General features: G+C 34.9%; 1 protein-coding gene across 6 annotated transcripts in view; it reads right to left on the bottom strand.

Annotated features, from left to right (window-relative positions):
• The window catches only part of LOC410470 (putative polypeptide N-acetylgalactosaminyltransferase 9), a 322421-nt gene that overhangs the window by 8459 nt on the left and 286558 nt on the right, over positions 1-27404 (bottom strand). For all 6 annotated transcript variants that reach the window (XM_006565071.3, XM_006565066.3, XM_006565069.3 and 3 more), the window contains 5 exons: positions 14941-15110; positions 10842-11155; positions 9753-9951; positions 9103-9272; positions 6502-6630 (listed from right to left, as the gene is read on the bottom strand). In XM_006565071.3, the coding sequence (XP_006565134.1) occupies positions 6502-6630; positions 9103-9272; positions 9753-9951; positions 10842-11155; positions 14941-15110 (982 nt within the window). The remainder of the gene's footprint in view (positions 1-6501; positions 6631-9102; positions 9273-9752; positions 9952-10841; positions 11156-14940; positions 15111-27404) is intronic.

Below are 27404 nucleotides of genomic sequence, written 5' to 3'. Positions count from 1 at the left end.
GATAATTTAGATTTCGATATATTTTGAGAAATAATAATAAAAAAAAAAAATAGAAGAGAATATAGCGAGAATAGAATATTTCGAGTAAAAGAGGGCAGAGAGGGATTCACACGGACACGTGGCCCCGATAGAGCTCGAAGGCCATGTGCGCCAATGTGTGTACACGCGTTTTCATGCGGCGGGTGCATTCGGTCATGGAAGCACGGTCAGCAGTCTTGATTTCGCTGCATGCAAGAATTCTGTGGTCGTTGCAGTTTCAACATCTTCATCCCCCTTCCAACCCCCCTTCCTCGACGTTGGTGGCGGCGTGCGGCTGGAATAAAAACTACTGATTTATCGCCGACGTTCGGCCGGCTTCGATGAAATTCCGGAAGTTGCATCCGGGTCTCTATCTTCGTGCCGAGCTTTATTAGAGAGGCTCGGAGGCTCCCGGGCTTCGTGGAACTAATTTTTTTTTCGATGAAAGGGGGAGAGATGGTTGATTTATAGAGTGGGACGATTTTCGATGGTTAGTCGAGGAGGAGTTTGTTCTTAGAGTTGGATTGAAATGAACGAGAGTTGATTGGAAGATAAATAATTTGGTAGACAGGCTTTGAATGATCGCCTCGACTTATCGCGTGACTGATAAAACTTCCTTCTCTTTCGTAATGTTATTTGTACAATACATACGTCATACATATATATATTGTAATTTGATCGAGTGTTGCGAGAATCGAGGTCACGTATCGACGAATCCATTATAACGTAATACAATGAATTTTTAAAATTATAAATCTAATTTTATCGTAATAATATTAAAAAATCATTAACTGATCATTCTTCATTAGGAACCATTCATTAAAAGAGAGGGAAAAAAATCTATTGGAAAGACCAAGCATACATCAAGCGAAACATTCACTCTCTTCCCGCGTGTTATTTCATCGAATACCCAGATCACCCCTCTTCCCCGACATCCATCACACTTTTCGCACGAGCACAGATTTTTCACTCGCACCCGAAAAAAATTATTCGCATGCAAGAGTCGCGCTGGAGCCATAAATCCACTCATCTCCTCGTTTTTCAACCCCCTGATTTAACACGCCGCGATAACAGAAATAATAATAATAATAATAATAATAACAATGAAAAAGTCAATAACAAAAGAAACGGTCGATGGAAGAGAAATGGCGACTTCTAGACTGCACAACTCGTGCCACAATGCCTCCGAGACGGAAATTGTTATTTCGCATGCGGCGTGGATCGCATACCGAAGCTCAGCCCACGTGAAAACGTTTCTTCGCGAAAATGTCCGCCCATCCTTTCTCACGCGTTCCTACTTTTTCCAACGCGCTCTTTCCCCGCTATTTACCAGCCAAGAGTTTCCCCGCCAACGAGCCAGGGTGCCGTGACGGGAAAAAATATGGCAAAACGCATTCCGTTCCGGTTTGAATAGGAGAGGAGGGGAGGGCTCGAGTGCATTGGGGAAGGATACTCGCGAGGGTGGGAACCGGTTGATCGATGCGATTTCCACGGCACGATCTCCGCTGCCGCTTGATTCTTTTCCGATTCCAGTCGGCGAGACTCGATAAAAGGGGTCGCAGACGTGGGTGCTGCGTGTTTAATCTCTTTCTTTTTCTTTTTTTCTTTTTGTTTTTTGATACAGAAAGGTTTTCGGTCGAACGAGATACTTTTAATCGTCGTTCCATCGATATGATATCTTCAAGACGTTATAGTTTTCATCTTTCTCCATGGGAATATTCTTGGTCGAAGGGGAAACAAAAGGAAAATGAAATACTCTGGGAAGACGTTCAAAGATCCCGTTTTAAAAATTAATTTCCACTCGATCATATTCGAGAAACGTGACACGAGGGAAACGATGTACTTCCGCCTTGTCGGTTTTCGTAAGGAAGCCCGAGTGCAAATTATGAAAGATTAAGCTATCTTTTCTCGAGGAACGTGATGATCGATCATAAACGATGAAACAATATCGTGGAGGTAGGATAAAATCGTTGCAGATTTTTCTTTAAATGAAAAATTGAATTTTTGAAAATATTTTCAAGATAATGGAAAATTTTCGTTACGTCGAATGATTAAAAATGTTTGACGTATCCACGCGTCAAAATATATTGCATCTCTAATGATAAGATACAAAGATGCATTTACAAAAGGTGTAGAAGTTTGATATCGCGAAACGAGGGCACAGAGGCTCGATTTGAGAAACTTTTGAACAGCCTTCAACTTCCAGGAAAACATTATTTCAGAACCGTTTCATTTTCCGCGTTCACTTTCAAAATGAGTTTTTAAGTTTCACGAGTCTGCACGATGCACGATTCACTCGCTAAAATTGAAACGTCGTGCGACTAACCAGTTACTTAAGCCGAAAATAATTATTTGAAATTGTTCGTTTCAGGAAAATTTCTGACTTAACAGCTTCCTTCTCGTTCACGATAAAATCGAGAACTTGAAGGAAAACAAGGAACAAGGCAAAGCAATATCCAAGTTGCGTGACAATGCGATTCACGTGGAAATAGTGGAAGGTCTTTAATACGCCGTAAGATGTGATACTCCAGAGAATTCAAGAACGTACACATAGAGAAGGAATAGAAGTTTCGCAAAGGATTATGAGAGATGACTTTTCACCGATCAATATTTGCGCATGATGTAGTACTCGTTGAGATTAGTTTGATGATTCAGAGAATACCCTGTTGTAAATCTTTGGAACAATTAATTCTCGTTTCTCATTTCTTTCGAGAATATAAATAATTTGAGAAAGAATTTCTAAAGTTCCTTCATCTTTCCGTGATCTGAAATCAGATCTAAAAATATTTTTACTCGATCTAAATAATCAGAAATTAAACATTCGATCAATCTTCTTTCAAAATTGATTCGATAATTCCTATATTCGAATTCATTGCTCTCTGTTCTTATTTCTTATACAAACGCAGCAGCCATAGCAACTGAGATTAAACAAAACGAGTATTATCACTATTAGATTATATTACCATCGTTGCAAATGGATAATCATATATCAACCCTATTTTACCTTGCTATTTTACTCCCAAGCGCAAAGTACCGTGTGAGTTTGCGAAATTTATGCAGATTAATCCGATAATAATCGTTATTAACCGAATTCCCCACGTCCTAACTCTACGTGCAAACTTTCCCCATCTTTTCTTAAGCTAATGCCATTAAAAGTAATTAGAAAAATCCAAGAACACATATCATCTACATAACACGTATATATTATAATCACGGCTAAATTATTAATCAGTGCTATGAATTTTATTCATAATTTTCTCAAGCTTTCTTCTTAAAAAAAAAAAAAAAGAAAATAACTCTTTCTCAAACACGCGTTTTCACAAAAAAAAAAAGTTGCCCTCAAAGGAATTCTACATCCAAATAAATAACAACTGAAAGCGAAGATTTCGTTTTTGAAACGTCCTTTCTTTTTCAACGATTGTCTTCTCTCTCTTTCTTCCCAAAAATTACCTTTTCCTTAATTCGTTCGAGCGAAAGAATCTGTCTCGCGCATATCTCTCCACCCCCTCGAAACAGGACGCATCGTATCGGGGTCACCAATCCAGGGAATGACGAGATCCGCGAGATCCAGTCGCGGTTCGACAGGAGGAGGTTTGCGGGGTGGAAACGCATCGATCAAATGGCGGTGGGGTGGCGCGCGAGTCGAGAGAGCCGTAATGACCCGTAGGAGAAGCGTGCCACGAGATTATCGGCGACAAGCCCGACAATCATTTCGCAATTACGAATGCGAAGGGAAACAGAGGGCCAGGAGACGGGCCTCGCAACACGACGGAAATAAATCGAGACGTGATTGATCGCCTCCAACATATCCCCTCTCCTCTCCCCTCCTCCTCTTCCACTCTTCCCTCCGCACGGAATTAATGCACTGTCAATCGAGGGGGGGGGGGGGAGAGCGAGCGAAATCACGGATCGCGCACATCGTGATTTCCGTGATTTCCATCTATGACGACGAGATCCATCGATTTTCCATTGTTGATATTTATGCGTCGTACGTATGAATTTCCTTCCCTCCCCTCCCCTTCCGCTCCTCTGTTTTCGTTTTAGGATATCGTTCGGTGGTGTAATGTGCAACCGAAGTGGATATTAATGAAATTGATACTACCCTTTGCAGAGAATTCGATACGTCCTCTATCGGATACCTTGTTATTGCTAGTTATCGAATATCTCGTCTACGCGTACGTGTACTTATGCATTTTGTTAATTTTGTTACTGATATTGATTATGATACACTGTAGTGTTCTTTTAAACCATAGACAAATTTTAAATACATTTTCACTTGTAATTTTAAAACTCAAATTGACAAATTTCATAAATATATTATACAAATTTTATTATTCCAATATAATTTGAATCAGATTAAAAAAATAGATTTTTCTAATTTTGATTTTGAAAGATTCATCGATCCAATTCTTCACGATCGAATCGTCAAACGAAATATGTAACAAACGAAAAGGGAAAGCAATCCACGCGAATGTAATAATATCCGCAACACCGTTTATCAATTAAAAGGGGAGGATAAACGAGGGCGGACGCGGCAGAGAAGGAAAAACAGCCGCGAGTTATAAGCCGTCAAAGGAGACTTTAATTGCGAAATCGGAAATGGGAAATCGGTTGGCAATACGGGGGAATCCCCTTTAAGCCCCGTTTGAAACGTCTTCGCCCGGAGCGACGAGTTCGATTTCGCCGTTCGCCCGCGTTTCGTATCCGGCGGCTGCCGATTTTCGCCCGCCCGCGAGCCAAGAATTCAACAAGCCGATCGAGACGAATCGATTTCCGATCGGATGTCGGCCGCGCGACCCGATTGAGATTGTTTGCCCCCGACCACCGCCCGCATTGTTTCTCGATCGCGCGCATTGTTTTCCATGTCGCAACCTCGTCGACATCAATCATTGCCACCGACAATCGAACTTTGCCTATCTGGGTGGACACAGCCGGCCCATATTTCCGTATCACGCGAGATCTAATGAGAAATATAAGTTAATTTCGTGTCGTGTTCTTTCATGTTATATCACGAAAAAAAAAAAATAAGAAAGAATGATACGTGCGGTTTTTTTTAATTGGATCGTTGCAAGATTCTTTTCAAGATTAGTCAAAGATATCGTTTTAGCTTTCCTAAATTTTCATATATATCATCGCGTGGAAAATGGTAAGTTAATTCGTGTATATTCTTTGTTATGGAGATAGATAAGGAATGGAATCATGTATGCGTATCTTTTTAAGGATTCGTTGTAAGAATAAATATTCATTTTCGTAAATTGATGATTTGAATTGAATTTGATGGAAAGGTTAGCTATTAGATTGAAAAATTGAACCCTTTAGAGGAATTATCGTCTTAAAAATGTTACATAACCTCTCTTTCGCATGAAAATATTCCTAGATTAATCCTATGATAATTTCAAATATTCAAAAAATAAATTCTTGCAAGAAAAATATCGAATGACAAAGATTTGAGAGGATTTTGAAAGAACAATCTCGCAACACTCGACACTTATATATGTCTCTCCCAAGCAAAAGTATGTTCGTACGTCTAGAAATCGTGGAACATCGTGTCCCTTGGAAAAGGAAACGTGGAAAGGTCTTAGAGGAAGGATGAAAAGGGAGCTTTCTTTCCCTGTCCATTCATCTTTTGACTATTCTTTCCACGAAAATAGTGGAGCCTCCAAGCATCTTGACATCCTCGTGTATATCAAAATGACAATCGTAATTCCTGTACTAACCTCTTCGGTATGGCCATCGTTCGTTACGGAATGTTATATGTAACGAGCAAGAACAATATGGTATATGGAACGATATTTCCAAATCATCGATTATTGACAATCATAAGCTGTCGATTATAAGTGATGCTCGATGGTATTAATTCATGCGACATTTGCGTCGACTAAAATCTACACTCGAGCGTAGAAACAAACATTGGCGGTTGTTCGCTATAGTCGATGTCAAATTATACGAATAAATACGTAGATTGTAACACGTTTCATCAATTGTTTGATACCAAACTCTACGTACATGAATAATCTCTCTTTTCTTTCACTGTAATTTACATCGAAATCTAGAAACCACTATTAACCAATTATTAGATTTATTTATTATCATCGAAGTGATCAAACCTTTTTCCAGCATTTCCAAATAAATGCCACCGACTATATAGTCAATAATCAAACCATCAATCCTCCGACCACATAAGTACCACAAACTACAAATCCAAACCTAGTAACCAATCCGCAATGTACATCGATCACACGCTATAATCGACGTACGTAAAATAAATATGTCAGCCATATATATATATCAAACGATCGGCCATACTCGATTCGACAATACGAATACACGTGGCGTACACACACACGTGTTCGTATAGTCGAGGCACGTACCGAAGAGGTTGAAGGAACGAACGTCTCCATTCCCGTTGATCCTCGATCGCCTCGATCTCCTGGAAAAGAAAATAAAGACGAAGACGGGAGGAAGGTGGGGGCGAATTCTTACCTCGCCGGAAGCCACCGCCTCGCCAGGTATGAACAGCTCCGGATAGACGTTGTCCAGGTACCACTTGAACGATTTGCACCCGAGCCTCTTCCTCAACGCCTTCCTCTCCGATACGTCCCCGTATTTGCCCTGCGAAAATTGCGAATCATAAGCCCGGAAATTTTGCCTGACGAGCGAAGGAAGGAAGGAAACCAGACCTGCGCAACCGGGTGGAAAGGGATCGTTTCCTGGAGGCAGGGATTTAAAGGGTGGCAGGGGATGAGGGGTATAATCGTAAAAAAGAAGGGGGATAGGGGGGAGGCGAGGAGTAAGAGCGTGGAGGAAATAAAGAGGAGAAATGCAGGGGAATCTTTTATGGGCCGGAGTTTAAAGCCTCCTAGAGCGGAATAATGGCAATACTCGCGCGAGGGTGGGATTCATGGACACTCGTGGAACCTGTTTGGACTTTGGGCAGGCTTTCCCTTCTACTATCCAAAAGTAGAAAATATTTAAGGTGTACTCGGTAATTTTTCTCTTGTTTTTCGTTTGGTAGGATGTAATTTGATTGATGAATTTAAAGATAAAAGAATGATTTTGAGAAAATTAAATTGGATAACTAGTGTTATTAAATTGTTCGATTGTGAGGTTTCTGTGCAAATGTGTGTAGAGCTTTTGAGAAAATTAATTTCGAATGGTAATGAAATAGAAATATATGATTATATGTGTTTATCGCGTTATTTAATATTTACTTGTTTATTTATTAAAATAATATTGCTTTCGTTGCAATATTTATAGTGTATTATACTATACACATATATATATTGTGATAATTTTAAATTTATTTTGTATTTAAAATTAATTTACAATGAACTTTAAAGAAGTATAAGAGATTGCGTCAGAAATGGCAGACTTGTTCTACTTAAAAATTAATATCCTACAGAAAATAATGATAAAAGAATCTTCTTTTATATATACATATAATTAATTAAGTATTTTTAGAAAAATATGATAATATAAAACATGAAATTTGAATTTTTTTAATATTAATATTTTAGAGTTGCATGCTTTCCAAAAATCTTATCGTTTCTTTCCATTTTTATTTCACATTCATAGTTCTTCATGCATTTTGCAACGTGTCAAGGAGTATAGAAAATGGAAAATTCAAGCACGTATTGTGTCAAAACGGTGCTCGACTGATAAAACGTTTTCGATAAAATGTAAAACAATTTTTAGTAACGCTCGAGTAAATTGTTGAATTGCGTTCTAAAATAAAAAAAATCTCTTCAAATTTTGAACACGTGTCAGTTCATAACCAATAAAGTCTCACTTTTTCATTACGAATATTATTAATACATCTTCTGTAAATGAGTTTAACAACTTTCGAATTAATCTCTAAATTAAATTCTTATATTTCATAATATAACACATGTCATATTGTACTCACATCCATATCATATTACTGTAAAATAAAATATTGCTACAAATTAACAAATGTAAAGCTACTTTTCATCTTATTTTTTTTTCATTTATTTTTTCGCAATAATTCATTATTTGTTGCTTTCACTTCTTTTACAGTTATCAGTTATAGTTATTATAATTCTACGATCTATAATGAATTACAATTATTCAACAATCATTATTTTTCAAAATAAAATAAGATGGATGTTCAAAATAATTCTTCAACGATAATTCGATAGATTAACGTTTGCAAGATGTTTCATCGAACAAAATTTGGAAAAAATTAATCCTCGTTGAATAATTTTTATCTCTTCGACATACTTGATCTTATTTCGAGGGGACAAGGTGGCAGGATGAAGGATAGAGAATGAAGGAAATATCTTCCAGGGGAATACAAAAGTGATCTTTAAGAGTGCTCCACGCGTTTATAGGCTGTTTTTACGACGAGTCCTCGGTCTATGGCTCTCTCTATTATCGTCAACCCTTATGGCGACTATTTCGATCAACATGTGCCCCCGACGAGGCCAATAAAATCGCACGCAAATGGAAAAACACGTTTTCCAATGTGTGTAGACTCTATTCAAAAGAGTTTATAATCTTTATACGTGCGCAATTTGCGAATTATATCTTGATATACAGATAGGATATCAAGGAACCCTTTCTCGTAAACTTTTATTTCGTTACCATTTTTTTCAAACGTATTCCATTCCTATAAAGTTATGAAATTTATCCTATGATGAATTTATTTAAACAATTCTCAGAAAAAAGATTCTACTCTATTTTATATTAAACTATCGATCTTCTTTTCTTTCTTTTTTTCTTTTTTTTAATAATATAAATAATAATTTATTCAACTTCTATATTCTATACTTTATAAAATCTTCCATACTCTCTCTTCTTTTTTTCAAAAACTATCTATCTGCCGAAAAATTTATTTATATTTCTCTTGACAAATAATAAAATTGTTCCATTCACATAAAAAATAAAATCAATCTATTTCCACTTAAATATCATATCCCTTACCCTCTTCGTTGCTATTTTCATACTTGTGTCGCAAACTCGTCTCGAGATACGCCGCGTCCCTAATCAGTCCCGGGGAACAAGAGCGTGATCGAGATAGAAAGGTGTAAGAAAGGTCGAAAGGGAGAAGTCTGGATGGCTCACCTTGTCGTGACCTATCCTCTGGTAGTAGTACTTGGCATACTCGTCCAACCACACCTCGCTCAACCTTATGCTGTTCCTCTTGAGCACGTTCACGCCGCTCCGCCACTTGTACGGCGACCGTTTCCGGAAGATGTGTCCCACGTGTGAGCAGGGCACGATTTCCAGGGTGCCTGGAACAAAAACACGAGTATCGTTCATCCGCTGAAACGGCTGATTGCGGACAGGAAGAGGGGATGGAAGAAATTGTGTTTATTTCGTCGCAAAGAGGGGCCAGGATTTGAGTTTCTTCCTAACGGATTTCCCTCCTGCGGAATTCGCGTGGAAAAATTAGGACGAAAGGATGAAGATTGTGACTGTGAGAGATCGTGGAGAGATTGGACTTTGATTGGGATCCGACTGGATCAGGTGGATTAGACAAGGGGGTGGAAGGATTTTTTGTTGATTATCGCGTGAGAGAAATTCGAGGAAAAAGGGAGGAATTGAGGAAGAAGAAAAATTTGTAAAATTCTTTCGAGTTTGCGAAGAATGAGTTAGAATGATAGAATTTATTATTGGAATATGGGATTCGATATAATTCTTATTCGGTTTCTATCAATTTTCTGGGATAAATTCTTCTGGGACAAATCTTTTACAATCGGTGTAACACGTACCTCCGCACATCCACGTTTTGAAGGAGAGCTCGAGATTTTCGCCACCCCAAATATCAAACCCGCTGTCGTACGTGCCGAGACGTTCAAAGAAAGCTCGATCTATCGAGAAAAGGCCTCCAGCCATCGTTGGTGACCACACAGGCTCCGCTGGATTCTTGTGCCTCTTCTTCTCCCTCTCCGGAACAGCGTGCCAATTGAACTGATACAGAAATCAACAAGGAATCTCGGAAATCGGGCAAATTGATGAAGAGAAATTGTAAAAAGTTGAAAAGGAAAGAACAAATAATTTCGAAATGTTTTGAATATCTTGAGAAGGTTAATTTTAATTTTAAACGAGAGATAAAGTTGTAAACGAGTTGATTCTTTATTAATATTTCACAAATTTATTTGCAGATTTTATCAAATCATGGATGAATCAAAATGTATGAATTTTTTCAAATTTCAATTATAACAATTTTGGTTTTTCCTTTCTAAAGGAAAAAATTCAATTTATTTTATATTATTTTTCGTTTTATAATAAATTTTATCGTAAATTTAACACAAAGTACTTTTCGTTACGATCGATTTAAGTAAAATGAAAGAATTATGTTTGAAACACGTGAAAAGAAAAGAGCTTGGAGAAATGTATTATACATGTCTGACCATACGCGTACTATGACCACTTAAAACTCGCCACTTCCAGTTTCACTTAGCGTTATAGTATAGTAAGTATTTCTTTCGATTATTTCTTCCCTATATCATTTTATAACATCTTACAATATATTTTTCCAATGCGCACATTATTTTAAAAATTACTTCTAAAAATTATAAATTTAAAATTCTTTCCAAAAATTTGAAATCTTTCCATCGACAGTTTATGCACGATTTTCAAGATTATCATCCAATTATATTTTTACTTTAATGAAATATCGTTTCAAAATAATTCTCCCGAAATCAGGAGAACCCGAGCCGATCTCGATCCCTTCAAAGCTCAATCGTTCAAATTCCAGCAAATAAATTATTCACATTTTACTCGCAATGAAATCATTGGCAATTGTCATCACTCGGCAACGACATCCATGAAATAACGTCGAAAGGAATTTCGCTTACCTGCAGATTCCAATCGAATCCACCCACGTTCACACCGCCGGAATCTCTCCAATGATATTCCAGCGTTGTATCGTCGATCACATCGATCACGGGGCAAACGACTGTCGTTGGATTACGAGCGATCCGATCGAGAAGGGGCTCGAGCCAACCCTCGGTGCACTCGCAATGGCTGTCCAAATATGTGAGGACAGGGGCCTTCGCGGCTGCAGCGCCCAGTAAACGAGCTCTGATAAGACCTTCCCGTTTTTGCGCCCTAATGATCTGCACTTTCGGGTAGTTCATCATGTAGTCCTCCAATTGACGCTGGAGATGCGCTGTTGGAAATTTTTAATTCGATCGATTGAACGAAGAATGTTTAGAAATTTTATTTAAATTATTGTACAGAGCAGTGTTTAATAATTAATTAAATTAGTTAGTTGTGGAAATATTTGAAGGATCGATTCTAGAGGCTACAGTGAACGTAAAAGTTGGTATGCATAAATATCGATCGAGGCTTATTTATCGAGTTACGAGCGATTGAAATTTTCGCTACGACATGCAGCGCCACGCTGCGGCGAAATGATGTAACACGGATAAAGCTGTCTCGTTCTATCTGTTTTGCTTCGTCCAATGTTCAAATTTCAATTGCTTATAACTTAATAAATAAATTTCAATCGATATTTTTGTATATCGATTTTTATATTTGTTTCAATAAATCAAAATCATTTTTCGCATATTAAATATTTTGTATGATTTTGTTATTGAAATTATTTAAAGTATTAAATTATATATATATATAAAATTTGAGATATATAATTTTATTACGTTTCTTATATTACAAATTTAATTGAAAAATAAAGAAGACGAGTTTTAAAAATTATTATTAAAATATTTTACAATTTTATCGACTAATTTTAAAGGATATAACTCGAAACGATGCGCTATATAACTTTATATCCAATATAATTGTACATAAAATTTAGATTTACGATATTAGATGAGTTATAGTCGAAGTGTTCCATTGGGGATAGCAATTAGTAGACATTCGTGATTTACTTTACGTTAAAATACCTCTGTGAGAGAACGTTCTCTCTAAGCCTTCACTTATTGAGTTCGGTTAGTTTAACAGCAGATAATATACAAGGATTTCAAGGATCATTCCCGTACGAATTGTAATGATCGAGTTTATTTTAAAACAAATCTTCAATATCTCTTCTAATATCGAGATCATTTTCAAGCAAAAAATTATATTTAAATAATTACAATCGACAATCCATTTTTATACTAAAATTTATAACAAAACGAGAAATTTGAAATAGAATCGTGCATTTCGTTTGAAATTGAACACGCGATTCGCATTTCACAAGTGGAAATTAAATAGCTGAAAATCCGTCTGGAAAACTAAAGAATAAAAATACTTTTGCATTTTTTTATTCTATAATAACCCTTTAAAATAAAAATTTAAAAATTTTTTCATAAAAAAAATATTAATTTTTCACAATTTTATACAATGATTTTTTTTTAACTTTTTCTTTCTGCAATAACCTATAGCCACAATATCTTCATCACGTTACAAATTTATTTAGTCCCTCATCAAAAGCTGCAGAAATATCAAATTATTTTCCTTCCTTCCATTACGTTGTAATAATCTCGTAATTACAAAGAGAAGACCGTTTTCCTTATTACTATTAATTAAATCTTTATTACAAATCTTTGTTACAAACCATTTTATTATTATTTCCATCTTCATCGACAGATAGAAAAAGAAGGATAGAAAAAGAAAAAGAAGGGGAAGAAAAAAGAGCACGAAAATAAAAAGAGATGCTTATTGTTTCCTGTCTCTGTCTCATGATAAAACAATCTGTTTTGAAACGGGGCACACCATCTGCTATCCATGGCGCACGGGCTAACTATGTTTATGAGCTCGACTTCCGGTTGCCACGGAAGCTTATCTCGAGCTTTTAAGGTGGATTGCACGAGCTTGCTTGCTCTGGTTTCTATATCGTTTACAACACGTTGCGCCTTCGCTAACCTGCTGTCAAGCGGGTTTAATCTCGCCGGCTTTTCCACCACCGATTTTTATTTTCTTCCTCCCTTCTCCCCTCTTTCTCTCTTCCTCCTTTGTTACACGTGACTACGGTTAGCTATCTGTCCCTTCCATCCGGCGACACGTTAATTCGAACACCTTTGGCGATAAACTGCTCTTTGTTTTCTGGTTATCTCTTTCAACGAACTATTAAACGAACTACAGAAAGGAATCCTGTTATTTTTTTTCTTTTTTTTTCTTTTTTTTTTGAAAACCAAAGATTCGTTTCTTGGGAGGAAATATATTTGCAAATTTCTGATTTTCGTTTTCGTAAAGATATTCTTTTAAAGGATATTTTTTTCTCTCAAACGAAGGAAATATTAAAGTTAATTTCTTTGTTATTAACAAATAATTCTTTATTAGTAAAAGAATGCCTAAAAAGAAAGTATAAGATATATTTTTCTCTCGAGTTATCGAGAAAAGACAGACTTCTAACCAACTTGTACCTAGTTGAAGTTATTGCATCATGAATTTCATCTTTATACGGAAAATGCATTATACAATTCTTTCGTCGATAACTTGTTAACAAACTTATATACTTACTCCATCAACGAAACTTCGCCATCATTCCCCAACAATAATTATCAATCAAATCTTCTCATCTTATTACAGCATCTCGTATAGAATCGTTGAAACATTTTCAATCGTAATTCAATCGTGATCCATTTCAACCATCCAATTTATTCAATTTTGCAATACAATTTGCAATACAATTTCCAAAGTTTTTTAAAGAATACGTATCATTTCAAAATTTTTTTCAAGATTAGGACACATTGTCTCATTAATATTAAATAAAATAAAAACCTAATCAACCGTCCAATTTATCCAAATTCTGTACAATTTGTAATATAATTTCCAAAATTTTTTAAACAATACATATCATCTCCAAAATTTTTTTCAAAATTAGGACACATTAATATTGATAAAATAAAAATCCTTTCAACTGTCCAATTTACCGATATTGAAACAAACGAAGGACGATCGCTTAATTTAACTTAACCTCACAAACTCGTGAAATATTAGAACACCTAATTTATATTTTATCTATTATATCCCTAATACACATCAGATATGTCACGCGTGTCATGCATTATTACCCTAAATATTTTACGCCCATTAAAAATCCATTATATTTGTCGATCCGTCTATAATTCGAGAGAAAAAGAGAGAAAGAGATAGAGATAGAGAGAGAGTCAACACAATAAAAATCATGGATTCATCCTGTCAAACCGTACTTCCGCCGGAGGAGAGGGGAGGTAATAAGCTCGCGACACGACAAGGAAGGAGACAATCGATCTTCCGTCAAAGTTTTCCTCCGCGGCAGAAACCTCGCGTCAGACGCAGGCAAATTTTTATCCCCTCCCCTCCAACCCCCGACGTTCCTCTCCTCCCTCGAAGAGGGGGAAGATATCAACGTCTCGGGATCGTTGGCATGCATCAAGCTGTCGGGAATTTTCGCGCGCAACACGTCTCTCCTCCTCCATTCAATCCAGGCTGACCCCTCCCCCCTCGTCGATCGTTTTTTATTTCGGGTTCCATGGCTGGATGGATCGCGTATAATCGATCCATCGCCGTGTGTACGTTGACCGCGATAACGAATCACCGGCGAGGATTGAATGGAGGCACGTATCGAATAGCGTAAGATCAGATCTCTCTCCTCCCCAAGCTTTAGAATTACTCTTCGATTCTTTCGGCATTTATGGGAACGATTCTTTCTTTGGGGATTCTTTCTTTGGAATTTTGCATCGATTGTGTTCAATCTTATTTATATTTTAGTTTAATTTAATGATGAATAATTTAAAAAAGTTTAAAGATAATAGAGCTTATATTTATATTTATTATATTTATATTTATATTTATATTATATTTATATCATATTATATTTATTATATTTAATTATCATACATTTTATTTTTAATTATCATTTTTAATTATCATACTTTGTATTTTAATGATCAAAGAGAGACGTGTCATATTTCAAAAATAGAAGAAAAGAAAGGAAATTATTGGAAAGAGAATAAAATGTTTACTTACGCATGTCGGAGAAATCATCGACCAGGATGATCTCCTGTATAAGGTGGTCTGGTGATCTGTCCAGCACAGAATGGACCGTCCTCAGCAACACCGACCATGCTTCGTTATGAAAACAAATTATCACCGCTGTTGGAGGAAGATCTGTCAGGTACCTTCCTGGTTCTTTACACCTGTAACAAAAGGAACAGAATATCCTATAGAAAAGTTCAAACATCATGATTTAACTTTCTATATTTAAATTAACACAATAATTAATCATTTAAATATTATAATTGAAATATCTTGTTATTTCTATATCTAAATTTCTTTAAATTTTTTAAATATTTTCAGTCTCACTATTATTCGAAAATATATTCGAATAAATAATATTTCGATATATAACGTTGAACAATAAAATAGATGGAAAGAGAGAAACGGATCACAGATTTTTCACAGATATTAACAAAGGTTTCTGTCCATTCTATAGTCATAACCGTAAATCGGAATTCAGCAACGTTAATATCTTAATCCCGATCGTCGATCGGAAAACATGGATTACGGGGAAGAGATATCCGCGAAACGATAGAGGGCAAAATACGATAATGCGATTAGGAACCGCTATGTTGGCAGAATAAACGGCCAATAGTTGTGTATACACGTAACTTGGTCCCCGTAGGCCAAGATTCTAAGACGCCTCCGACTCCTAGCCTAGTATCGTATCGGCTAATAAAGCTAATGTGGATAATAAGATCCGTAAACAATCAACCTCCTCCATTTCCGGCATCGTTACCCGCATCTGTGCGCCTCTTCGCTTGTCAAGTTTCTATTTATCGTTTTCCCTCGCCGCAATCTCATTGGTCGTATCGATCCGAGGATTCACTTTGTCTTGTTCTTATCTTTTATAATTTCTTTCTTTCTTTCTTTCTTTCTTTCTTTCTTTTTTAAGAATTTTCTTGCGAAATTTTTTAATAATTAATATTCCACGAATTTCAAAAATCTCGATTTTTGTATGGAAATAATAAAGGCAATATGTAAATATTGAGAAATAAATTTGATAATTTTAAATTTGATAATTTTTCTCTTTTTACAATTGTAAATTTTTGTAAAAGAATTAAGAATTTATCAAACTTTATCTGAATCATAGCTTGGAGGAAAAAAAAAAATAATAATAACCTAACTTAAATTATCATTTATAATTTTATTCTATATTTTTACTTCACTTATAATTAAATTTATTATTATTTACCCAAAGTATCAAAATATGTTTTGGTATTAAAATCAATGTTGAGAAGTTTTTTAAATGCAAAAATAAATATGTGAATTAAAAGCTTTTAAGCTTTTAAGCTTTTAATTAAATAAGTTGGGATTCAATCTAAGGGATATATTTAATTTATAGAATTGTATCAAATTAAATATTCGTTAAATATATATATTAAAAGTACGCGTTTCAATATTACCAACGAATCTGTAATAAATAATATAAATAATATAAATAAATTTATTTAAATAAATTTTTCCCGATAAAATCGGCGACAACTTGTTGAAATTTTCCATGTGGTCGACGAAAGGAGTGAATGGAAAGATCATGAATTTTTAATGATATTTGCTCCCGTGTCAAAGTAGTATCAAATTGGAGTTCAAATTTTAAAATATCTGATCTAGAAATTGCTTTAAAAATGCTCCTCACCTCTAATGCGAATTATTTTTCGAATAAATCCATCCGTGTGTAATATGAAATTTGTGTGAATATGAAACAAGTAATAAATTAATTTAATTTAATTACAAAAATATAAAGGTATTATAAAAGTATAAAAAAAAATAATAAAAACAATTTATGTAAATTAATATTGAAATTTTATTGAAATATATATTATATATATATAAAATTATTCAGTAGAATAAGCGAGACAAAGATCAGACAAGGAATTTCATTTCGTATTCGCAGTAGTCATACAAATGATAAGTCAGACATTTAACTACTTGCCTGACCATTATATTACCTACTGAATTACAAAAACAGTTGCCAGAGTTTAACTAAACTCCAAATCTTTAAGATTATTGTTTGACTCACTCAACAATATTTTATCACATAAATTCTCATAAAAATAAAAAATAAAAATTAGTGAAACGATATTAAGAAAGCCAGACACATATAGAATTACATTCCAACTGAAAAAAAAGAAACTCATCATAATCAGCTATCCCTTTAAATTTCACAGGACAGGAGAGACGAGCGAATATTTAAGTCGCTCGTCAGATGGAATAAAAAATTTTCAATCTCAAAAAGGCAACTTCATTTGCCACTCTTGTAACGCGAACTTAACGACATTAATTCCTCGAAAGTGTCAGAACGAAGAAGGATCTCCTTCAACGTTATTATGGTAAAGCCCATCCTGATTTACGGACGAGAGCGCGTGAAAATCATAAAAAATTTCATTTAAAAAGTTGCCGCCAAGTCGAGTTCCCTCGATCTTTGACATGGCGGAGAACAGAAGGGGATGGAAATAGTCGAGATCGAACGCGTTTGGATAAAAATATGCCTTTTATGCCAAAATTTCCAACATAATATCGTTTTATCGTTTCGAACGAGTTATATCATTCATTATTAAGATACTTATTAATACAGTAAACGAATCTTTACTCAACATTAAAATAAGAAATCCAAAAAATTAAAAATTCCATTCTAATTTAACTTCTCAAAGATAACGCAAAAAGGAATAACTGCGCTCGTTTCAATTGGCCAATCAGCACGATCCCCTGCGATTCCATGGAGAGTCGTAAAGATCGTTCGTCGGGTCGTCGACTTTCGAGGGTGAAAAGAATAAACCCTTCTCCCGTTGTCAAATATTTCTCACGCGTCGCGTCGCTTGGAAAGGAACGGATAACACGAAACTGGATAACTTACGGTAGATTTTGCACGCGATCGTGTCGGGAATATATTCGATCCCCTCACGTGGCCACTGGGGATAAAAGGGAAAATTATTCTCGTGTTACGTTAATTCCATGGCCACCCACGATTTTTCGTGTCGAATTCGACGTTCTGTGTACATCTCGTTTCGAGCTGTTGTGCGAATATGATTGGAATTCAGGGTACGAACAATGCTAAAAAAAAAAATGATTTGAAAGTTTGAGTCGTTAGTTGAAGTTGGTAAGCGTGTAATTTTTTACAAATACAAAAATTAAGTTCGAATCCATTCGATCTTAACAAGGATGATTCTGAAGAGAGGAAACTTTTGTTCGCACGTTTATTCAAATTATCAGAAATCGTAGCGAATCTTCTTCGATTCATTCTATTTCCAATAGATATTCCACTATCGAAAAACTCTTTGTTAATCATCTCGTGTTTCATTGGAGTAACGGTTGCACGTGAAGGGAGGGAGCAAGCTGCGGTACCTGTTCGTACCAAACGTATATTAGCCTAAACGTCAGAACCGCTAACCGCACACACGCTGATACGTGTATATCACGTCCATCAGTTGTGCGGTTTCCACGTTACCTCATTCCCTGTGCATCGAACGAGAGGAAGAGGAGGAGGAGGGGAGGCTTCGAGTCGAAGGCTCTCAAAGAGAAGTCGAAAAATCGGGAAATCCGCGAAACCATTAGTTCCCTGTGGTAGGGAAGCTGATTATGCCAAGAGAAATCAACTGGATTGAAAGACATGTTTTACGCGCACAAAGAACCGAGTGATTAATGTACTTCGATCCATTCAGGTTGGTTGGTTGGTTGGTTGGTTGGTTGGTGGTGGTTTTCGAGTTGATTAAAATTTGATCGAATTGAATTTGATGATACGAGGAGATAAATGGATGGGTAGAAAGTGTTCGAATTAAGAAAGAATGATCAAATAAATAAATTCGCCTTTTCGTTTGATCGTTAAAAGGTGATGAATTAATTATTATAATTGTGAAATCAAAAGGAATCCTTTCTTTTTTTTTATTGAAAATTATTATCTATATTGTTAATCGTGAATATAATTTTTTCGTCATCTTTTAAATTATTGGTTGAATAAATACGATAGAAATTTAAAGAGGACAATAGAATTATTATAGAGGAAATTAAAATTATCGAGAGGGATGAAATTATTACATCTCGCTCTTTCAAATCGTTGTATTTCACGTGAAACCAATTTCATGTATTGTATGATCCATTATAATAAACCATCAACGGCAAATTTCATTTTTGTTTATCTCTTTCATCGGCAACGACGCGTCATAAATAAAGCGACAGAGCAAACAATCCGGGTTGAGCGTTAACCATCACCCCCATTAAAAATTGCGTCAATTCCGTATCGCAAATATTCCTGACACGTAACGATGTAAATAAATGGCCAATAAATTTTTCTATCTGATCGCGACGATTCGTCAAAAGCAACGGCAGTTTATGGATTTTAATCAATAAATACAACCAGTGAATCGTATCGAGTTAATTCAAATATTCTATTCATATAACGAATACATAAAATATTCCTTCCCATTATTCCCTTTTTGTTATCGTGTTGTCCAATATATTTAATAAAATCGAAAATCGTTACTAAAAATTGAAAGTCGATCGAATCAATAGCCAATTTAAAATTTAAAATACTAAAAAAAAAACCTAACCTAAAAAAAAAAATAATCTTTATCATTTTATCTTATTAGATCGTAATAATGTAAAAATAAATTATTTTTATCGTGTAATAATTTACGTACATACGTGGTGAATCTTTTTTCTCTTTTCTTTTTTTTTTTAAAGACAAAAAACATTTTCAGTTGTTGCAAAAGTTCGTTCAATTCGAAGCGGAAACAAACCCGTTGTCGCCAGAGTAAACTTTTGTTAAAATTTAGTAAATGAATTTCTGTCCCTGTATGCATCGCTCAATTGTTTCGCCACAAATTCGTTCATACTTCAGACAATTTCAAATTTTGATAATATAAAAAATACCTTCCTATTTATTTATTCCTTTTTTTTAAACAAATTTTTCATCGAACGTCAAAAATACTAAACTGGAATCAAAAAAAATGACAAAATTTTTCAAGAAACAAAATCATAATATTCTTCTATATTCTTCATTTTAAATTAAAATAAAAATATATCTCTTCGAATTTTCTTCCTCTCGCGCAATCACAAATGAAATCTTTGCGCGATCACAGGTGCAACACGTTGGCAGCTCGAAAAAAAATTGTGTTTACTTGTAACGAATAAACGTGTCTCGTGTTTCGGTGTTAAATGTCGGTTAGAATGGTTCACGCCACTAACAAGCTCTCTCGTTTCCGTCCAATTTCTACACGTGAAATTTTTTTCAGCTGTGTTAAGCATTGAAAGCGAATTTGTGAGCGTCACTCGCGTCGAGAGAGACTTTTCCGTGTCCCGGTCTCGAGAGCTAATGTTGTAACGCTTCAACGCGTTCAAGAATTTTCTGTCGAGAGGCGATTTTTCGAAGCTTTATGAAAAAAAAAAATTGTTATTAAATTTAAAGATTTTCAATTTCAACGATTGCGTGATATTTTTGTTTCTATTTTCATTAAACGCATGAATTTTCCAAAGTGATTTATCGATATTATTATCCAACGGGATAAAATAAAGATGCAGAATAAAAGATTGAGTCAAAATTTCGATCGAATAAGTAATTATCTCGTTTAATTATACAATTTTGCTTTAAATATAGAGAATTCATTGAGAGAATTAATTTTATCGGAAATAATAATTTAGTAAATACTTTATTAGAGATAAATGAATTTAATGAATTTAATAAATTTGACATTAAAATTTTTGACAAAAATTTATTGATAAAAGAGCAACGAATATTAATTGAAAATAAATATAATATCTTGCAAATTGAAAAAGGCAAAATATTATTCTATATCCGCAAAGATAAATTTGATTTTAAATTAATTTCATTTTACTGCATATTTTGTATTAAGATTTAATTATTTCTTAATTAGTTTCAATTTATTGTGTTGAATTAAAATCTTCTTTCTAGAGATAATCTAAATGCAAAGAAAACGAAGATTTAAATTTTATAATAAAATATTTCGTTAAATTAAAGAGTAAAAATAGAATCGAAAATATTTATGAAATTTTTAAGAAAATCCATATTTTATTGTACAAAAAATACAAAAAATAGAATCAAAATTAACAATTTCATTGGCATTATGAATTTTGACATGATATTATAGTGAATATTGTGATATTTAATAAATGTAACAGAAGTAATTTTTTTTATTTTATGACATATGGGGATTTAAATGAAAAGATTCAAAGGCTTGTAAATTTTATTTACTAAACGGTTTCACCAAAAAAGCTTTCTGCATGTATGACGTTTACACAGTTTTATTTTACTGTGTGTTTCATAAAAGGGTACCAGCATAAATAATTGTACCAGACTAACGGCACTTGCAAAGATAACTTTTTAAAAGTTTCATATTTTATTTTCGAAATCCGAGAGTTACCTTTAAAAAGACAGAAATTTAATACTTTAGAAAATGTTGTTATACACGAATAATGCTCTTAACTTACTTTGTGGTTAATTAAAGTAGATAAAAAGTGTCTAACATTGAATTATTACACTTTTCCTATAGTTTCAACTTTTTAACTGTATTCTCTATTTTTTAATTACAAAATTACATATCATTTTTGAAATATTAGATTCAAATAAAATTTCCACTATTAAACTTCTATTATTTCATATTTTTCAATCAAATTTATACTAAAAGAAAAAAATTCACAAAATTATAATGTTTCACTTCGTTTTTAGCAAATTAGTATTTTGTAAAAATTTGCAAAAAAATTTTAGGATATGAATTCAAACGTAAAATTTATAGAAATTGAACAAAGTTTCGATATAAATTGAATTATTGTATTCCATAAGGAAAAAAAGTTTAAAAATAACTGATATTGAATTGCAGATACATTATTGTTACGAATTGTCGAAACTTATTTTTAACATCAATAAAAAAAGATAAAATTATATTGCATACAACTTGTAAAATATAAATCCATCTACTTCAATATTTATATAATAAACTGGATGGCAGTGACTTATATTGTCATCAATAATTGGAAGAACAAGAACAATTTTTTTTAAAAAAAAGAGGCGAAAAAGCTAGTTTTAGATTTAACTTAAATTTTCAACGACAATTATCCAATTCACAGTAGAAAGAAAAAAAAAAGAGAAGAAATGAAAAAAATTTTAACAAAACACCTTCAAAAAAAACCTATATTCATTCAATACAGCACTTCGTTGTGTCATTTAATTTTATTTTTATTTTTGTGCAATAATAATTCGTACATAACTTTCAACACGAAGAGTCAAGATACAAACAATCAGATGACAAACTGAAACATACCCCACTCGTTCACTTAAACTCACCGATCGGTTTCAAATCCAACGACACCTCTTTAAAAAGAAACATTCTCGTTATCCCATATCCCGAAGACTGTCAAGTCTTCTGGCAAACTAACATAATTATCGGCATCCCTAGACAATGGTCCTCGTTAACCGCCGCGAAACTATTGCTGTAGACAGCGCACAGTTTGTCGAAGACGCTGCCAGTCTCCACTAGAATCCCGGTATTACTTCCTGTTTGGAACCAGTCCAAGTTTCCAGTTGCTTATTGGAACACCCACTGCTCTTTCGCGTTTACCCATCTCTCCTATCCTTTTTCGCATTTCCTTCTTCCTTTCCTTTTTCTTCTTCCCCCTTTCCTTTCCTTTCCTTTTCTTTTTTTTTTTCTTTTCTTTTCTTTTTCTTTCTTTCCCCCTTTTTGTCAGCGTCATTCCAACGACATCGAACAGCCATCCAGGTCGAACAATTTTCTGGAACCGCAGCAGATTCGAGACTAATGGACCTTGAGGAAGAGACACGCGGTCGACGTGACTCTCTCTCTCTCTCCCTCTCTCTCTCTCTCTCTCTCCCTCTCTCTCTCTCTCCTCGAGTTGCTTCCTCGTCAACGAGAATCCACTGATCCGGGATACTCGAAGAACGATTCATGCCACGATAAGACGGTTTTGGGATCGGCGGAAATTTCACCACGGGAAAATCCATACACTGAAATTTCCCTTGGATCGAAGGAAATCGAACGTTATCTCGGAGGGGAACGTTCGAGTTCGAGCATTCTTATTGCCGTGATAGGTTTATTGAGAAACGTTCGAGAATTGTTAAGACCCGAGTATTTACGTTTGTTGGTGAGTTATTGGAAAAGTTGAAGGAAATTTTTCTTTGTGCCTCGAATATTACGAAAGGGATTTGTAGAGGGAGGGGAGAGTTTCTTGATGTCATGTTTGGATTATGCAGAGATAAGAATAAATTAGATTTTTTTTTTCTTTTTTTGAGCAAAAGAAGATTATTGATAAAAGATATTGATGACATACATATATATTTCTGAAAATGTAATTTTATGTATTAATTTCTTATGTTCACTTCAATCAATTTATTTTATGCATTTATTTATTATAATTTATTAACTAAAATTATAATATATATTTTACGCTAGTATTGTAAATAAACTCGCATAGTTTAACTTTTGACAATTTTATTTTACTGTATGTTTTATATTGTGTGCAATTCTCGTTTGAAAATGAACAGATTTAAATGTTAATAGAATTATGAGAATCCAAAGAATCAGAGACATAAAACTAATTTGTATTCTGTCATTCTATTTTTTTTTTTTTATAGAAAGAAACAGATATTCATTTATTTGGTCCATTTATATTTGACAATGTAGATGAGTAACGACAAGTGAAGCCATCTAGTGGCGATAATCAGCTATTACATAATCCAATCATAGTGATTTGATTATGAATTTGATTAACACATTTATGTCATCGAAGATAATATCTGTGATCTTGAGATTCAATTTTTATCTATTATTTTTGATTATTCTCTCACATTTTTTGGATCCCAAACGAAAAATATAATTTATTTTAAATTAAAAAAAGAAAAAAAAAGAATTCAAATTCTCTCAGTTTGAACGAAATAAAGGGAAGAAAGTGGCATTAAATCATGGAGAAATCTGGCCAGAAATATGGGGAGTCCCTTTCCCTAACAATATGTTTCGAAGAGGGGCGGAAGTACAACGAAAATTTGCACGCGGACAACGTTGGGATCGCGTTGTCCACCAACCCTTGCACGTCGCCACGAATTAATTGGTCTTGCCCCGTGATTAGTAGGTCCCACGGAATTACCACGATGCCCTGGCATGATTAATGCCTCGACGTTGCCAACTTTTGCGCGGCAAGATTAATAATGAACGAGGATAGGGACCGAAAAGAGAATACCGTTCGAATACAAAAGTTAACCCTCCCCTTTCCCCATCTCTTCATTTCCATCAAATTTTCACGTTATTTCTATACATATTCGCGGAGACGTCAAACGCACCAGTTTCTACCAGATTTCACAAAAAAACGAAGCCTCGTTTGAATTTCGCTCTTACGTTCGTCTCTTATTTAAAAAAAAAAAAAAAAAAACGAACGTGTCACGACAAACGATATATCCATCCGTGAAATCCGTATCCACCAACAATTTCCATCCGTGAAACGGAGCCGAAATCACTGTCTCCTCGATCCCCCTCCCCATCCAAATCAAACTAACCGGCGAAACTTCCATAATTCAATATCAATCTCGCGCTACCTTCGTCCAACGTTAAATCGTTTCCCCCTATGGGGATTGGCGGCATCGATACGCTATTTATGCACTTCCGTTTCGCTGTGCATTAAACTCGATCGCGCGGCGTGGTGGAGGGAGCACCAGTTTAAGTGCACCGATGAATTTTGCGCGGCGTGGCCGGCTACGGCAGCAATTCATCCCCTACCGAATTACGGGGCCGGTCACTGTTTATGATTAATGCGATGCTTCTGAGCGGGGAGGCGAGCGTCGTTCGGCCGCGACGGCATAATCCATACGTTAATTAAACGACGCCACACGGCGCAGCAACGGCGGGCAGAGACGTCATCGGAGCGCCGTGGAACGACAAACGCCCGGAACGCGAAATTATTTACTCGCGTTACGCCGCTCGACTAATCACTGTGTGTCATCGTCGACCCTCTCTGTGGACCGTGCAATGCAATATGGACGCTGCCGCGTGCGTGGACGTCGTCGCGGGTGGAATGCTTCCTGGATTGATTCGTTGCAAGTGGGAGGGTTAAACTATTCATCGAACGCAAAGATAATAATTTTTTTACAAAAATAAATAATCGTGATGTAATTGAAAATTCTCCGGGATAGAGAAATTTTTATTTCCCTTCTTATCTTATAGTTTGAAAATTGTACAAAAATTTTTAGAAATATTTTCAAGTCGCGAGATGAAGAGAGAATTTTCCTCTTTGCAATAGTTTTCGGTTCATTTAGATATGACGTTCCGTTCTCGAGATATCGCGATCGGAAATAGAGACGTAATATTTAATATTTCGTTATCGCTCCGTCCTCCTTCCACGCTCGGGTCTCTCGCTCGCTCGCTCTCACTTTATTGACCTACCGTAAACTCGACATGCGTCGGGTGGTAGTCAGACTCGACGCTGAGGCATCAGTTTTTTTTTTTTCTTTTTCTTTTTCCTTTCACTATTACTATTAGGCGCGAGTATAAAGGGGAGGAAAGTGGGTCAGATCATTTTCAAGAATTCCAGGCCGCTCATTCAAAATTCCTTATGCCCTGTGTCTCGAGAACGGTTTGAGATATCGAGTTAAAACAAAGTGCGTTATAAAGAGCGTATTGTTTGCTAACTACGTTCAAATTTTCAACGCGAAATTTTCAACGATCTCCTTAATGAATTGGGGCGAAAAATCGGGTGTAGTGGTAATTTGTAGAGTTTCAAGATGTTTTACGCTTGATTGTACGTGTAATAAAAAAAATATTGAAAGTTTTTTGTACGTGGATAGCGAACAACGAATGAAATCTTAAATATGTACACGAAAAAAGTTAAGATTTACAATAATAATTTTAAATAATCAGCAAAGTAGGTTTAGATATATTGTATAAAGCAATAATCGATCTAATAAAATTTCGATAATCCCATCTGTGTCATTTATATAATGTATCCATAAAAAAGTTTAAACGAAACAATTCCGAAGAGAAACTCAATCACGCGTCGCGCGTCAACAATCTTGGAAATTTAATCTCGAAAGTTCGAATTTCAATCAACGGTCGTTTTTAATTACAAATTGAATATACAATAGGTGGAGTAAGGAATAAATAATAAAAAATATTAGCATGATATAAAATGTCCCGAGAGGCTGATTATGTCCATGGGCATAAAATTATTTATCAGCTTTTCTACACTGATATATATTGTACACCCTAGGTTGCGCTCTATTATTAATAATTTTACCAAACCACAAATTAACGATACAATAAATGAAAAACATATTGCCATATAACAGGTGTTATGCTGGGGAATTTTTTACGATATAAACGTAAAATAAAAAAATATAGAAAATTACCTATCACACATCTGATAAGCAAAAATTATTAAATGTCATTTTTCAGGAAAAGATTAAAAGTAAAAATTCCCAATTAAAACTGTTGATAATGCCAGAAATGACATTTTTTAGATTAAGAAGTTAAATATTCCGATATTGAAAGTATTAAAAATACAAAATAATTATTTACCCTGTACAAACAAAACAATTCTCTCTACGAAGAGATAAAATAATTTTCCGAGATTTAATAAAAATAAATTTTAACACAAAATAAAAATAATACAAATACTTGTTGCATAGTACTTGTACAATATTTGTACAAATACTTTAATTGAAAATTCCTCCGTTGAAAAAAAAAAAAGAAAAATAAAATGTCAAGTTCAAAATTATCAAGGTTGGAAAGAAGCCACCGTATGGTTTCAACGGAATCGTTAATAGGCTGAATTTTCCACGTCCCGTTTAATTCGAATGGGAAATTAGCCGGTTCGTGGCTGGCAAATAGATGAAAAGCGGGTTAATACGCGTTCTGGCCAGCGTAAACCGCGGGTGTGAAATTACTTACGCCTGTCTGACTAGCGCTGGTGGTGTTCTACTTGGCGCGTTCACGCTCAAACACCGTATCAAACTGGCAACTTGGAAGGGAAGTGCGTGAATTTAAAGTGAAGTTGTGAACAGCGGTCGAATTTAAATTTCATCGGGCCCGGTACACGACGTACGTTGGCCAAAGTGTTGCGAATTAAAAGTTCTCCATGGCCAACTTTCCACCGACCGTCAATATCGTTTGTGGAAAACACGACGAGAACAGATTAGTAAACAGTTTACGAGGTCGCAAAATGGATGGATGGATGGATGAATGGATGGATGGGTGGGTAATCTGCATAAATTTCGACGATTTAGCGATCCAATTTGTCCGCTAGAGTTTGTAGAATTTTGCTGCTCGAGATTATGATTAAAAATGATTAAAAATTCTCTTTCTTTGAAAGGGAATATTATATTTTAACATAAATCGATTACTTCGTTGATTAATACGTAGACAATGAGACGTGAAAAATGGAATTTTACTTCCTTGAAAAGGAAAATGAAAGAATATAGATTT

The sequence above is a fragment of the Apis mellifera genome, linkage group LG13 (assembly GCF_003254395.2).
Source record: "Apis mellifera strain DH4 linkage group LG13, Amel_HAv3.1, whole genome shotgun sequence".
Classification (NCBI taxonomy): Eukaryota; Metazoa; Arthropoda; class Insecta; order Hymenoptera; family Apidae; genus Apis; species Apis mellifera.
Note: the sequence above shows the minus strand (reverse complement) of the source record. Positions and strands in the feature narration are given on the sequence as shown.